Source organism: Procambarus clarkii, chromosome 52 (assembly GCF_040958095.1).
Source record: "Procambarus clarkii isolate CNS0578487 chromosome 52, FALCON_Pclarkii_2.0, whole genome shotgun sequence".
Classification (NCBI taxonomy): Eukaryota; Metazoa; Arthropoda; class Malacostraca; order Decapoda; family Cambaridae; genus Procambarus; species Procambarus clarkii.
The window spans coordinates 20,657,184-20,673,664 of record NC_091201.1 but is presented as its reverse complement, the minus strand read 5'-3'; the positions used below and the strand labels follow the sequence as shown (position 1 = coordinate 20,673,664).

General features: G+C 43.4%; 1 protein-coding gene across 1 annotated transcript; it reads right to left on the bottom strand.

Moving 5' to 3' along the window:
- Positions 1–4,023: 4,023 nt before the first annotated feature.
- Positions 4,024–4,377, bottom strand: LOC138352170 (keratin-associated protein 16-1-like). Its single transcript, XM_069304435.1, has one exon. It carries the CDS (start codon positions 4,375–4,377, stop codon positions 4,024–4,026), a length of 354 nt encoding a protein of 117 aa, XP_069160536.1.
- Between the last annotated feature and the right edge of the window lie 12,104 nt (positions 4,378–16,481).

Sequence of the window (16,481 nt, the reverse complement as noted above, 5' to 3'; positions counted from 1 at the left end):
ATGGTTATACCCTGATATTTAGTAGGGCTACCGATGAATCGATGACAATAGTCTGTCCCTACAAGGAGACCGAAGTCGGTGAGGTGATCAGACTTAATATTATCTGCCAATTTTATTCCTCTATTTCTCAGGAATTTGGCTGTTGCTCTCAGACCTTGAACTTGTAGGTCTACTGGTATTTTGTCCACCACAATGGCTTGTACTCGACAGACGTACCTGCCTAAGCGTACTGATGGTTGTACCACCTGGTAGACTTGAGGTCCTGCATCTGTTACAAACCCTGAGATATTGAATGACATCTGGGCTACAGGCCTTAATTGTAATTCATCTGCCAGCTTTTTAGTGATATATGTTCTCTGGGATCCTTGGTCAAACAACCCACGGGTATGGACCTTGGCCCTCTTATTCAGGATGGTAATTTGGGCAGTAGGCAAAGTCGTATTACCTTTAGACTTTGCCGATTGGACACTCTTTGTTTGTTGCACCTTGCAGTACTGTACTGTGGTGGGAATGCAATCTTCCACCTTGGGGTTTGGAGACGTTGTTTTGGTGTCTCTGCACAATGCTGCATGGTGTTGACCTTTGTTACACCTATTACAAGGGTGTAATTGGGTATCACAATCCTTGATGTTATGTTTCCTGAGGCACCTCGTGCAATGTTGCAAATCTTTGAGTCGCTCAACACGGGCGTCACTATCAGGAAAATTAGGGCAGTGGTACATTGAATGTTTCTCATTGCAGAACAAACATGTTCCATAGCTTCCAGTACCCTTTGGTGTCACGTTCTTGGGTGACACAGTAACTATAGGCTTGGAGGGTCCCACTGCATATACGCCCACACTGCCACTGTTCCACTTTGGTGTTGAATTATATTGTCTAGATTGATTTGGAGTACCTTTGGTACTCTGTGGTTTACTATTATTGGTTTCTGAGGGTTTACTTGGTGGTTTTAATTTGTCATGTGTTCGTAATTGATGAACTACTGACTTTAAACCTTCAGATATTTCATTCATGGATAAGATGCTTTTATTGTAATGAGCACTCATTTGTCTCAATATGTCCCTAGGTATTTTCTCCTGGACAATTATTTTCAAGACCCACTCAGCCCCGTTTGTATCTGCTGTCAGGCTGAGGGCATTGATCAATGATTCTACCTCCAGCTTGAAGACTTGGAGTGAATCAGCTGAAGCCTCCGGTGGGGGTAAATGCAACAGCTCATGAACTAAATGTGATGTTCTTACTTCTGGATCAGCATAATTATCCTTGAGGAGTTTTACTGCCAGATCATAGCCGTCATTAGTTAATCTCAGATGGGATACTACTGTTTTAGCCTCACCTGATAATTGGCCTTGCAAATAAGAGAATTTACTACTCTTTGGTAAAGATTGTTTTGAGTCTACAAGGTCAACGAATTTGTTCCAAAATTCGTCCCAATCTTCCTCATCTTTTCCTGAGAAAGTGGGTAAATTAATTGGAGGGAGTCGAGCTTCTGCTTGACTCGTATTAGATGCAACTGTTGTTGTTGTTGCTGTTGCCTTGTTCTGGGCAATTAATTTGACATAAGGCTGTAACGTGGCCTGAGTGTGATCTTCATAATTCGCAAGATCAACCATAATGTCGTCTATTTCTGTTTCTGATAAATTGGTGTTGGCAAGTTCAGCCACATATGTTGCTATTTGACATTTGATTTGCTCAAATTTACCTGCAGCTGCTTGATAATAGCTTTCCAGGTCAGCATAATCAACTGTTGATTGTTGTGACAAATCTTCACATTTCTTGATCTGTCTTGTTAAGTGGCCTTTAAGACCTGCAAGGGTTCTTTTCATTCTCCCTGCATTATCCATACTGGCTCGTTGGTGAAGCCTTGTGGGACTTGTACTTGGGCTGCTCATAATACTGAACAAGCTCTAATGGTAGCCTAGGGTAAAATGCACTCACTAGGCAATAATCCTACCTCTACTAGAGGTTAGCACTTAAAATTAATACACATTATATATATACAATCATACACACTAATGATTTGAGTGATAAACCAGTGTCACTGGAAGTACCTATAGGTTAGCTCTTCTATATCACCCTAGGATGGAAGAGACACTAATTAATCACTCAAAGGTGTAATGATCATAAGTAAATTATTATATATACAACTCAATTCGAGTTGATAAAAATTACACCCAAAATAGGGTCTGCACCATTCATTAATGGTGTTAGGTTGTTCAATATAGTACAACTGACTATAGTAATAATGGGACTAGGATGAACAATAATAGTTCAACTAGTCATATCCTACCCTGTTGTGGGTTGGCAATTAGTAAATATTATACTGTGATCACTAGTGCAATATATATTAAATAATTCTCTATTTTGGAGAAATAATATACACAATTATTGATAATAGCCTCTTAATTAGCCTCTATGAAACTTCTAATATTATCTAGAAGTATTAAATATTATTAGTGACCTCGCGAAATAAACTCCACAAAATTCGTAGATAATCTCTCGCGAAATGTAACACCACGAAATCCGTGAACAATATCGCGAAGACACAGTCACTAATTAGGCTGGCTTCTATATTAGCGCTGTCATTTCACGAAATAACACGCCACCAAATATCTGTGGGTGTGCATGAAACCGCTGACGAAGCTGAACTGGGCTGAGGGAGGCTCCTGAGCTCCCACGAGGCAACGCCGCTGTCTATGACTGGCTGGCTTTGTTTAAATAACACTGCACTAGTTTATTTAATGAATCCACTGGTTAACTGGTTCATCCGGTACTAAGATGACCAAATGTGGGTTCATAGGACCGAATATTCCGGTTCCGAAGGTCCAAATAATGTGGGAACCGACCTGTGAGATTTATATTTATTTAATTTATATGAATTTATATTGAATTTATATACTTCGATAGCAATTTGTATAATGATAAGTGGACTGTATTTCTGCAATAATCTCATAATCTCACAAATCGATCCTCTACACATTAGGGGGGGTTATTAAATTAATATATATGCAGCCAATCAAACTACAGTAATAGTTACATACATTGAAGAGGTTCCTTATCTTATAGTACAGCAGGTTAGTCCACCAGGTATAACTAGGGTGTAGACACCAAATTATCCTCTTAGAGGTAGCTTCCATATCACCCAGTAACTGGTGCACAAATCTTCCTTCCTCGTCTTGACCTGTCAAAAGTGCGCTAGCTGTGAAGCCAGAATCCTATATATGACAAGTATATCAGAGAAAACACTATACAGTACATGGAACATGAAGACCTGGCTTAATTACCTTTAGTTTGAGGCGATTTCGCGATCTAACCGGGTCACCCTATATCCTGACATTAATGGCCATAAATGAATGATAAACGGGTTTCGGATAGACACTTAACTTGAATTGTAGACATCGTGTTGGAGATGGTACCTTTGGTTTCCATAACACTACGTCCAAGTAAAATTAACAGGAGCCGTATTTGCTCCCGTGTGCCTCTGGTCTCGTATACACAATGGCTGTTTAACACTCCATACTATTGACGTTACTGGCCGACATTGTCCAGAATGATAGGAGCCGAATTTGCTCCACACGTCTCGGAGGTGACACAACAATGGCTGCCCCCCCTTCCTCCCTGACGCCTGGCCTACTTTGTCCAGATTTCAGAAAGTGATAGAAGGGTCACAATTACTCTACTTTAATATTGATAATTAAGTTAATTTATATAAGATGTTTTTATGATGGTAAAGTCCAAAGACTAATGTATTTAAGAATAATTCCCAGCAGAATAGCTGGTGAATTATAATAGTATGTGGTGATGATATCCCGTTTTCTATAGACGGTAATTCCACTACAAGTTACGTTTTCTATGGGTAACTTGTTGGTAATACAGCTATTATCTGTATGATTATTAAATGGTGTCGGATTTTCCGACAATACAGGTGTTCAGTTAGTTCACACTAGAAGTTGAAGAGACCTGGACGTTTCGGACCGTCCTGGACCATTTATCAAGTCGATTGTGGTCGACTTGATATCAAGTCTAATCGACGGTCTCACAATCGACGGTCACACAATCGAAGGTCTCACAATCGACGGTCTCACAATCGACGGTCTCACAATCGACGGTCTCACAACCGACGGTCTCACAATCGACGGTCTCACAATCGAAGGTCTCACAATCGACGGTCACACAATCGAAGGTCTCACAATCGACGGTCTCACAATCGACGGTCTCACAATCGACGGTCTCACAATCGACGGTCTCACAATCGACGGTCTCACAATCGACGGTCTCACAATCGAAGGTCTCACAATCGACGGTCTCACAATCGACGGTCTCACAACCGACGGTCTCACAATCGACTTGACAATGGTCCAGGACGGACCGAAACATCGTCGTCTCTTCAATTTCTAGTGTGTGATTCGGTCAACATTTTTGAGCCAGGTTATTGTGACTCTTCATCTGCAGTTAGTTCATGTTGTCCTTCCTTGTCCATGCAAGAGGGCTGAGACGTGTCCTCCCACATACTGAGGGCTGAGACGTGTCCTCCCACATACTGAGGGCTGAGACGTGTCCTCCCACATACTGAGGGCTGAGACGTGTCCTCCCACATACTGAGGGCTGAGACGTGTCCTCCCACATACTGAGGGCTGAGACGTGTCCTCCCATATACTGAGGGCTGAGACGTGTCCTCCCACATACTGAGGGCTGAGACGTGTCCTCCCACATACTGAGGGCTGAGACGTGTCCTCCCACATACTGAGGGCTGAGACGTGTCCTCCCACATACTGAGGGCTGAGACGTGTCCTCCCACACACTAGCAGAGAGCGGTGGGACGGAAGTCCTGCTCTCCTGATCATCATTAGGTAACTCTTAGTGTCACCCAGGACTTTAAAGTAACGATAAATTGTTGTGCCGTGTATTAGTAAGAAACTCTTGTTAATAAATTTGTTCTATTGCCAAAGTGTCTTTCATGTCTAAGCCTTTCGAGTGTATTGTACCCCCATAACTCATGATGTTACAAACTAATGTAACATTTGGCATTTAATGAGTCTCGGCTCCTGGATTCGAACCTAATCATAGCCCAATCACCGAATACAAATTTGGTGTAAGAAGCTAGTGTATTACCCTCTAGAGTGCTGCAAGCAATTGGGGAACCAACGACCAAGTGATATGGAGACTCAGGTAACTGAACTCCGGCGTTTGCTCTCGCATATATTTCAGGTGGAAGTTATAATCCCGCATCTGACACTTTACGCGGTGGCTTTTGTGCAGTCCTTCTGGCTGAGATGGAATCTCACAAGGGTGAAAGAAAAGCTGCCCATCTGTTTCTGCCGGGAATCGAATCCGGGCCATTAGGACTACGACCCCCACAGCACTGTCCATTTAGCCTCGAGCCATGTGTTCGTGTGTGTGTGTGTGTGTGTGTGTGTGTGTGTGTGTGTGTGTGTGTGTGTGTGTGTGTGTGTGTGTGTGTGTGTGTGTGTGTGTGTGTGTGTGTGTGTACTCACCTGTTGTACTCACCTATTTAGGCCTGCAGCATCGAGCTATAGCTCTTGGACCCCGCCTTTATAGCCGTTGGTTGTCTAATACAATGACTCCTGGACTATTTCCTTATCATACTTGATTTTAAAGTTATAAATGGAGTTTGCCTCTACAACTTGCTCCTTTTAGTCATTCCATTTACTCACTATCCTTATGCTAAAGGAAAACTTTCTAACATCTCTATGACATCTATGAATCTCAAGCTTCCATCCGTGCCCCCTAGTTCTATTCATATTAATTATAAACAATTACTCTGTTTCCACCCTCTCAATCCCTCTAGGTATTTTATAAATCTGTATCATGTCCCCCCCTCTCCCGCCTCTTTTCTAATGTCGTCAGGTTTAGTTCTTTCAGTCTGTCTTCTTGCTTCATCCCTCGAGCTCTGGGACGAGTGTAGGCAAACTTCTGCACCTTTTCGAGCTTCCTTGTGTGTTTTTTTATGATGGGGCTCCAGGATGGGGCGGCACACTCTAGGACTGGCCTCATATAGGCGGTATACAGTGATCTAAAATCCACCTTATTCAAGTTACTGAAAGACTTTTGCCAGAGTAGAGTATGCGGCAGCTCTTGGACCCATGTACTCACCTATTTGTACTCACCTATTTGTGCTTGCGGGGGTTGAGCTTTGGCTCTTTTTTTTTTTTTTTTTTTTTTTTTTTTTTTTTTTGAGATATATACAAGAGTTGTTACATTCTTGTACAGCCACTAGTACGCGTAGCGTTTCGGGCAAGTCCTTAATCCTATGGTCCCTGGAATACGATCCCCTGCCGCGAAGAATCGTTTTTTCATCCAAATACACATTTTACTGTTGCGTTAAACAGAGGCTACACTTAAGGATTTGCGCCCAGTAAATCCTCCCGGGCCAGGATACGAACCCATGACATAGCGCTCGCGGAACGCCAGGCGAGTGTCTTACCACTACACCACGGAGACTGCTCTTTGGTCCCGCCTCTCAACTGTCAATCAACTGGTGTACAGATTCCTGAGCCTGTGTGTATGTGTGTGTGTGTATTCACTTAGTTATGTTTTGCGGGGGTTCAGCTTTGCTCTTTCGGCCCGCCTCTCAACTGTCAATCAACTGTTTACTAACTACTTTTTTTTCTCCACACCACACACATACACCCCGGGAAGCAGCCCGTGACAGCTGACTAACTCCAAGGTACCTATTTATTACTAAGTAACAGGGGCATTCAGGGTGAAAGAAACTTTGCCCATTTGTTTCTGCCTGGTGCGGGAATCGAACCCGCGCCACAGAATTACGAGTCCTGTGCGCTATCCACCAGGCTACCAGGCCCCTAACTAACTGTGTGTGTGTATGTGTGTACTCACCTAATTGTGCTTGCGGGGGTTGAGCTCTGGCTCTTTGGTCCCGCCTCTCAACCGTCAATCAACAGGTGTACAGATTTCTGAGCCTATTGAGCTCTATCATATCTACATTTGAAACTGTGTATGGAGTCAGCCTCCACCACATCACTGCCTAATGCATTCCATTTACTAACTACCCTGACACTAAAAAAGTTCTTTCTAATGTCTCTGTGGCTCATTTGGGTACTCAGCTTCCACCTGTGTCCCCTTGTTCGCGTCCCACCAGTGTTGAATAGTTCATCCTTGTTTACCCGGTCGATTCCCCTGAGGATTTTGTAGGTTGTGATCATGTCCCCCCTTACTCTTCTGTCTTCCAGTGTCGTAAGGTGCATTTCCCGCAGCCTTTCCTCATAACTCATGCCTCTTAGTTCTGGGACTAGTCTAGTAGCATACCTTTGGACTTTTTCCAGCTTCGTCTTGTGCTTGACAAGGTACGGGCTCCATGCTGGGGCCGCATACTCCAGGATTGGTCTTACATATGTGGTGTACAAATTCTGAATGATTCCTTACACAGGTTCCTGAACGCCGTTCTGATGTTAGCCAGCCTCGCATATGCCGCAGACGTTATTCTCTTTATGTGGGCTTCAGGAGACAGATTTGGTGTGATATCAACTCCTAGATCTTTCTCTCTGTCTGTTTCATTAAGTACTTCATCTCCTATTCTGTATCCTGTGCCTGGCCTCCTGTTTCCACTGCCTAGTTTCATTACTTTGCATTTACTCGGGTTGAACTTCAACAGCCATTTGTTGGACCATTCACTCAGTCTATCCAGGTCATCTTGTAGCCTCCTACTATCATCCTCTGTTTCAATCCTCCTCATAATTTTTGCATCGTCGGCAAACATTGAGAGGAACGAATCTATACCCTCTGGGAGATCATTTACATATACCAGAAACAGTATAGGTCCAAGGACTGACCCCTGCGGGACTCCACTTGTGACGTCTCGCCAATCTGAGACCTCACCCCTCACACAGACTCGTTGTCTCCTGTTGCTTAGGTACTCCTCTATCCACCGGAGTACCTTCCCTCTCACTCCAGCCTGCATCTCCAACTTTCGCACTGGCCTCTTGTGTGGCACTGTATCAAAGGCTTTCTGACAATCCAAAAATATGCAGTCTGCCCACCCTTCTCTTTCTTGCCTTATTTTTGTTGCCTGGTCGTAGAATTCAAGTAAACCTGTGAGGCAGGACCTGCCATCCCTGAACCCATGTTGATGCTGTGTTACAAAGTTCCTTCGCTTTAGATGCTCCACTAGTTTTTTTCGCACAATCTTCTCCATCAGCTTGCATGGTATGCAGGTTAGGGACACTGGCCTGTAGTTCAGTGCCTCCTGTCTATCCCCTTTCTTGTATATCGGGACTACGTTAGCTGCTTTCCAAATATCTGGCAGTTCCCCTGTTCCCAGTGATTTGTTATACACTATAGAGAGTGGTAGGCACAGTTCTCTTGCTCCTTCCTTTAGAACCCAAGGGGAGATTCCATCTGGGCCTATAGCCTTCGTCACGTCCAACTCTAGTAAACACTTCCTTACTTCCCCACTGGTAATCTCAAACTCTTCCAGTGGTTCCTGGTTAGCTATTCCCTCACTTACCTCTGGAATTTCTCCTTGCTCTAAGGTGAAGACCTCCTGGAATTTCTTATTCAATTCCTCACACACTTCCTTGTCATTTGTAGTGAATCCTTCCGCCCCTATCCTTAATCTCATAACCTGTTCCTTTACTGTTGTTTTTCTCCTAATGTGGCTATGCAACAATTTAGGCTGACTCTTTGCCTTGCTTGCGATGTCATTTTCGTATTGTCTTTCTGCCTCTCTTCTCATCCTGACATATTCATTCCTGGCATTCTGGTATCTTTCTCTGCTCTCCAGTGTCCTGTTATTCCTATAGTTTCTCCATGCCCTTTTACTTTGCTGCTTAGCTAGCCTACATCTCTGATTAAACCATGGGTTTCTCATCTTCATTTCTCTGTTTTCCTTTTGGACTGGGACAAACTTGTCTGCTGCGTCCTTGCACTTCTGCATGATGTAATCCAACATATCTTGGGCCGTCTTTCCCCTGAGCTCTGTTTCCCATGCTATATCTGTTAGGAATTTTCTTATCCCCTCATAGTTTCCCTTTCGGTATGCTAACCTTTTGGTTTCGGTATCCCTCCTCGAGTTCAATAGCAAATGTGTGTGTGTGTGTGTGTGTGTGTGTGTGTGTGTGTGTGTGTGTGTGTGTGTGTGTGTGTGTGTGTGTGTGTGTGTGTGTGTGTGTGTGTGTGTGTGTGCTCACCTATTTGTACTCACCTGTTTGTGTCTGCAAGATCGAGCATTGACTCTTGGATCCCGCCTTTCGAGCATCGGTTGTTTACAGCAATGACTATGGTCCTATTTATACCTAGTTTTAAAATTATGAATAGTATTTGCTTCCACTACCTGTTCCTTAAGTGCATTCTATTCCCCCCCCCCTACTCTCACGCTAAAAGAAAACTTCCTAACATCTCTGTGACTCATTTGATTTTCCAACTTCCATCCATGTCCCCTCGTTCTCTTACTATTCCGTGTGAATATTTCGTCTATGTCCACTCTGTCAATCCCACTGAGTGTTTTATACGTTCCTATCATGTCCCCCCTATTCCTTCTTCTTGCTAGTGTCGTAAGGCACAGTTCCCTCAAGCGCTCCTCATACCCCATTAATCGTAACTCTGGGACGAGTCTTGTTGCAAACCTCTGAACCTTTCCCAGTTTCCTTATTTGCTTCTTCAGATGGGGACTCCATGATGAGGTGGCATACTCTAAGACTGGCTTCACGTAGGCAGTGTAGAGCGCCCTAAATGCCTCCTTACTTAGGTTTCTGAATGATGTTCTAACTTTTGCCAGTGTAGAGTACGCTGCTGTTGTTATCCTATTTATATGTGCTTCAGGAGATAGATTAGGTGTTACGTCCACGCCCAGGTCTCTTTCTCGCGTCGTCACAGGTATGCAGTTCCCCTTCATTGTGTACTGTCCCTTTGGTCTCCTATCACCTAGTCCCATTTCCATAACTTTACATTTGCTCGTGTTGAACTCCAGTAGCCATTTTTCTGACCATCTCTGCAACCTGTTCAGGTCCTCTTGGAGGATCCTGCAATCCTCATCCGTCACAACTCTTCCCATCAACTTTGCGTCATCCGCGAACATTTACATGTAGGACTCTACGCCTGTAAACATGTCGTTGACACATATTAGAAATAGAATTGGTCCCAGCACCGATCCTTGAGGTACTCCACTCGTTACTGTTCGCCAGTCCGACTTCTCGCCCCTTACCGTAACTCTTTGGCTCCTTCCTGTTAGGTAGTTCCTTATCCATCCACGGGCCTTTCCCCCACCCCCGCCTGCCTCTCGAGTTTGAACAGCAGTCTCATGTGCGGTACTGTATCAAAGGCTTTTTGGCAGTCCAGAAATATGTGTGAGTGTGTATGTACTCACCTAGTTCACCTAGTTGTACTCACCTAGTTGTGTTTGCGGGGGTTGAGCTCTGGCTCTTTGTTCCCGCCTCTCAACCGTCAATCAACAGGTGTACAGATTCCTGAGCCTATCGGGCTCTATCATATCTACACTTGAAACTGTGTATGGAGTCAGCCTCCACCACATCACTGCCTAGTGCATTCCATCCGTTAACTACTCTGACACTGAAAAAGTTCCTTCTAACGTCTCTGTGGCTCATGTGGGTACTCAGTTTCCACCTGTGTCCCCTTGTTCGCGTCCCACCAGTGTTGAATAGTTTATCCTTGTTTACCCGGTCGATTCCTCTGAGGATTTTGTAGGTTGTGATCATGTGTCCCCTTACTCTTCTGTCTTCCAGTGTCGTAAGGTGCATTTCCCGCAGCCTTTCCTCGTAACTCATGCCTCTTAGTTCTGGGACTAGTCTAGTGGCATACCTTTGGACTTTTTCCAGCTTCGTCTTGTGCTTGCAACCCGTTCTCGCAAATTTAATAAGTCAATATTGACTTATTAAATATGTGCATAGGTGACATACTTAACATAATAGTTTCCCTTGAAAAGCTTCATAGAAAACACCGACCTTACCTAACCTACTTAGTATGTTAAGATAAGCATCTTATTGCTTCGTAATTACAATTATTACCTAACCTATACCTATAATAGGTTAAGTAAGAATTGTAATTACGAAGCTATAAGATGCTTATTTTAACATACTAAGTAGGTTAGGTAAGGTCGGTGTTTTCTATGAAGCTTTTCAAGGGAAACTATTATGTTTAGTATGTCACCTATGCACGCAACTAATAAGTCAATATTGACTTATTAAATTTGCGAGAACGGGTTGTGTGCTTGACAAGGTACGGGCTCCATGCTGGGGCCGCATACTCCAGGATTGGTCTTACATATGTGGTGTACAAGATTCTGAATGATTCCTTACACAGGTTCCTGAACGCTGTTCTGATGTTAGCCAGCCTCGCATATGCCGCAGACGTTATTCTTTTTATGTGGGCTTCAGGAGACAGGTTTGGTGTGATATCAACTCCTAGATCTTTCTCTCTGTTCGTTTCATTAAGTACTTCATCTCCTATTCTGTATCCTGTGTTTGGCCTCCTATTTCCACCACCTAGTTTCATTACTTTGCATTTACTCGGGTTGAACTTCAACAGCCATTTGTTGGACCATTTACTCAGTCTGTCTAGGTCATCTTGTAGCCTCCTACTATCGTCCTCAGTTTCAATCCTCCTCATAATTTTTGCATCATCGGCAAACATTGAGAGAAACGATTCTATACCCTCTGGAAGATCATTTACATATATCAGAAACAGTATAGGTCCAAGGACTGACCCCTGCGGTACTCCACTCGTAACGTCTCGCCAATCTGAGACCTCACCCCTCACACTGACTCGTTGTCTCCTGTTACTTAGGTACTCCTGTATCCAACGGAGTACCTTCCCGTTCACTCCAGCCTGCATCTCCAGTTTTTTCACTAGCCTCTTGTGTGGCACTGTGTCAAAGGCTTTCTGACAATCCAAAAATATGCAGTCTGCCCACCCTTCTCTTTCTTGCCTTATTTTTGTTGCCTGGTCGTAGAATTCAAGTAAACCTGTGAGGCAGGACCTGCCATCCCTGAATCCATGTTGATGCTGTGTTACAAAGTTCTTTCGCTCCAGGTGCTCCACTAGCTTTCTTCGCGCAATCTTCTCCATCATCTTGCATGGTATGCAGGTTAGGGACACTGGTCTGTAATTCAGTGCCTCCTGTCTATCCCCTTTCTTGTATATCGGGACTACGTTAGCTGCTTTCCAAATTTCTGGCAGTTTCCCTGTTGCCAGTGATTTGTTATACACCATGGAGAGCGGGAGGCATAGTTCTTCTGCTCCTTCCTTTAGTATCCAAGGGGAGATTCCATCTGGGCCTATAGCCTTTGTCACATCCAATTCTAGTAAACACTTCCTTACTTCCCCGCTGGTAAATAAAAAGCACTGTCCCCTTGTGCGTGTTCCCCTTGTGTTAAATAGACTGTCTTTATCTACCCTATCAATTCCCTTCAGAATCTTGAATGTGGTGATCATGTCCCCCCCTAACTCTTCTGTCTTCCAGCGAAGTGAGGTTTAATTCCCGTAGTCTCTCCTCGTAGCTCATACCTCTCAGCTCGGGTACTAGTCTGGTGGCAAACCTTTGAACCTTTTCCAGTTTAGAGTGTGTGTGTGTGTGTGAGTGTGTGTGTGTGCGCGCGCGCGTCAGTGTGTACTTACCTAGATGTATTCACCTAATTGTGCTTGCGGGGGTTGAGCTTTGGCTCTTTGGTCCTGCCTCTCAGCAGTCAATCAACTGATGTACAGATCCCTGAGCCTACTGGGCTCTATCATATCTACATTTGAAACTGTGTATGGAGTCAGCCTCCACCACATCACTGCCTAGTGCATTCCATCCGTTAACTACTCTGACACCGAAAAAGTTCTTTCTAACGTCCCTGTGGCTCATGCGGGTACTCAGTTTCCACCTGTGTTCCCTTGTTCGCGTACCACCAGTGTTGAATAGTTCATCCTTATCTACTCTATCAATTCCCCTGAGGATTTTGTAGGTAGTGATCATGTCTCCCCTTATTCTTCTTTCTTCTAGTGTCGTAAGGTGCATTTCCCGCAGCCTTTCCTCATAACTCATGCCTCTTAGTTCTGGGAGTGTGTGTGCGTGTGCGTGCGCGTGTGTGTCTGACTGTCTGCGACATATACCTTTCGACAATCGGCTTTTGATCCTGAGAGCCAACCAACTTCACGCCCGAATGATTTAAACACGTGGACGATAGATAGCAACTCGTTCGATCTAGTTCCGTTTCCTTTCCCTTTGAATATCGTTCAGTCCGAAGAATTTCACTGCGTTCGGAACCCCTCTCGCACTACTGTCATTGTTCCCGCTTCACTCTCTTTATTATTCCTTCTGTCAGTCCATTTCATTATTTCTCTCCACTCTCTTTGTACTCATCTCTCTCATCTCTCATTCTCCTTTCCTTTCATCCTCTCCTCTCTTGTTATAGTCTCCTCTCTCTTTAATCTTTTCCATCCTTCTCCTCTCTTTCACGTATCTCTCCTCTCTCCCTTTTACTTTTCTCTTTTGTCTCTTTCACCTCTCTCCTCTGTCTTTCTCCTCTCTCTCAACTCTTTCTTTCACCTTTCTTCTCTCTTTCACCTCTCCTCCCTATACTCTCTCTTTCACCTATTTCTCGTCATTCTCCTCTCTCTCTCTCTCTCTCTCTCTCTCTCTCTCTCTCTCTCTCTCTCTCTCTCTCTCTCTCTCTCTCTCTCTCTCTCTCTCTCTCTCTCTCTCGCTCTCACTCTCACTCTCTCTCAATCTCTCTCTCTGTCTCTCTCTCTCTCTCTCACTCTCTCTCTCTCTCTCTCTCTCTCTCTCTCTCTCTCTCTCTCTCTCTCTCTCTCTCTCTCTCTCTCTCTCTCTCTCTCTCTCTCTCGCTCTCACTCTCTCTCAATCTCTCAATCTCTCTCTCTGTCTCTCTCTCTCTCTCTCTCTCACTCTCTCTCTCTCTCTCTCTCTCTCTCTCTCTCTCTCTCTCTCTCTCTCTCTCTCTCTCTCTCTCTCTCTCTCTCTCTCTCTCTGGCTATATATATATTTATATATATATTTATTTCTCATTGCCACTTTTGATCTTTAACAAAAAACCGTAATATATTCCAGTGTTTTGTTCAGAGAAAATTGTGCCTCTGAACGAGTGTAAAATACAGCGATAAAAATATATAAATGAAGGATGAATATGAATAGAATTAGCGCAGCCTGAGCGAGGGAGACATCTTCAATAGCATTAATGAAACCTAATTCCAAACTGACGATTTTTTAATGCAGTGAAAAAGGTTTTTGTGACAAAGTTTAATTATATTAAATAAAAATACAAGTAAAATAATAGGTATTGACAACAACAATAAAAAATGCAAAAGTAATAATTAAACTGCAATTATATATATATATATATATATATATATATATATATATATATATATATATATATATATATATATATATATAATATATATATATATGTTTCATTGAATATGACCGCATATTCTGTGTTTATTATTTTCTGGTTTAGGGCTTCTATCCCTCTAACTATTTTCTTAGCATCAGGGCTTAATTGAAATAGGAGTTCTCCAAAACTCATTTTCGTACTTTTGAGGTGAAGAAAAGAAGTGATTTACTATAGAGTGTATTACACTTATTTATATAATTTGCACAACGTTTCGAACCTCCATGGTTCATTCTCAAGTGAAATGATCTTACAATACTAGTTGATTTTATACCCGCACTGAGTCAGGTGATAATACAATAAAGGTGAAAACATGGGGGGATACATTAGGGATAAATGTGAGGTGAAACATAGGGGTAACTGCAGAAGGCTGATTGGCCCATACGAGGCAGCTCCTATCTAAACACAAAGATTAATCCAGTGTAATTGGCCTATTATGTTGGACATTGTCTTCTGTGTTGGCATCGATATGTTCTTGTCTTGTCCTTACTCTCATGGTGGGTAGAGTAAATAGTTCCGTGATTTATCCCTTTATCCCTTCATTTATCCCTTATGTATCCCATTAAATAAAGAGATGAGAATATTGCTCACCATGGGTTAGTCGCTGCCTCATATCCTAACCGGAATTATCTTATCTACCGAACATTACCTGCCAGGAAGGTTACCTTGAGGTTACCTTGAGGTGCTTTCGGGGCTTAGCGTCCCCGCGGCCCGGTGGTCGATCAGGCCTCCTGGTTGCTGGACTGATCAACCAGGCTGTTGGACGCGGCTGCTCGCAGCCTGACGCATGAGTCACAGCCTGGTTGATCAGGTATCCTTCGGAGGAATGAGAAATGACTAGATAAGATTATGGAATTGGACACTTTCCTTGTTTAGATGATTGACTGTGTGTGTTGATAATGGAAGCACTAATTTACTCTCCATAACTCTTCGTCCAAGGGAATTTATAGGAGTTGTTCTGCTCCAGCGATTTGTTGTTAACAATGGCTGACTACTGACTCCCTGGCGCTCTTGTCCAGAGGTCAATAAGTGGTAGAAAGGTCACATTCACTCTAGTTTGGTACTAAAAATTATGTTAATTCAAGTGAAATGTTTTTATGATGTTAACAGTCCAAAGATTGCTGTAATAAGAATAATTCCCAACAGAATTATCTGGTGAAATTAATAGTGATGTCGCAATGATGTCCCGTTTTCCACGAGAGGAAATCTCGTTTTCTGTGAGAGGAAAATTCCACTGTCATATCTTAGATGAGTCAGTTTATTTATACAACTCAGCAGCAATATTATTTGCCTATTGTATTGCATATTAGTAAATGTGTCGTGTTTTCCGACAAATAACGCCAACACCACCAATAACACCAACACCACTAATAACACCAACACCACCAATAACACCAACACCACTAATAACACCAACACCACCAATAACACCAACACCACTAATAACACCAACACCACCAATAACACCAACACCACTAATAACACCAACACCACCAATAACACCAACACCACCACCACCACCAACACCACCAATAACACCAACACCACAAATAACACCAACACCGCCAATAACACCAACACCACTAATAACACCAATAACACCAACACCACCAATAACACCAACACCACCACCACCACCAATAACACCAACACCACTAATAACACCAACACCACCAATAACACCAACACCGCCAATAACACCAACACCACTAATAACACCAACACCACCAATAACACCAACACCGCCAATAACACCAACACCACTAATAACACCAACACCGCCAATAACACCAACACCGCCAATACCACCAACACCACCAATAACGCCAACACCACCAATAACACCAACACCACCACCACCACCAATAACACCAACACCACTAATAACACCAACACCACCAATAACACCAACACCGCCAATAACACCAACACCACTAATAACACCAACACCGCCAATAACACCAACACCGCCAATACCACCAACACCACCAATAACACCAACACCACTAATAACACCAACACCACCAATAACACCAACGCCGCCAATAACACCAACACCGCCAATAACACCAACACCACTAATAACACCAATAA

What these genes read in the sequence shown, in the direction of transcription:
- LOC138352170 (XM_069304435.1), bottom strand. Translation starts at nt 4,377, where the DNA reads ATGTTTCGGTCCGTCCTGGACCATTGTCAAGTCGATTGTGAGACCGTC.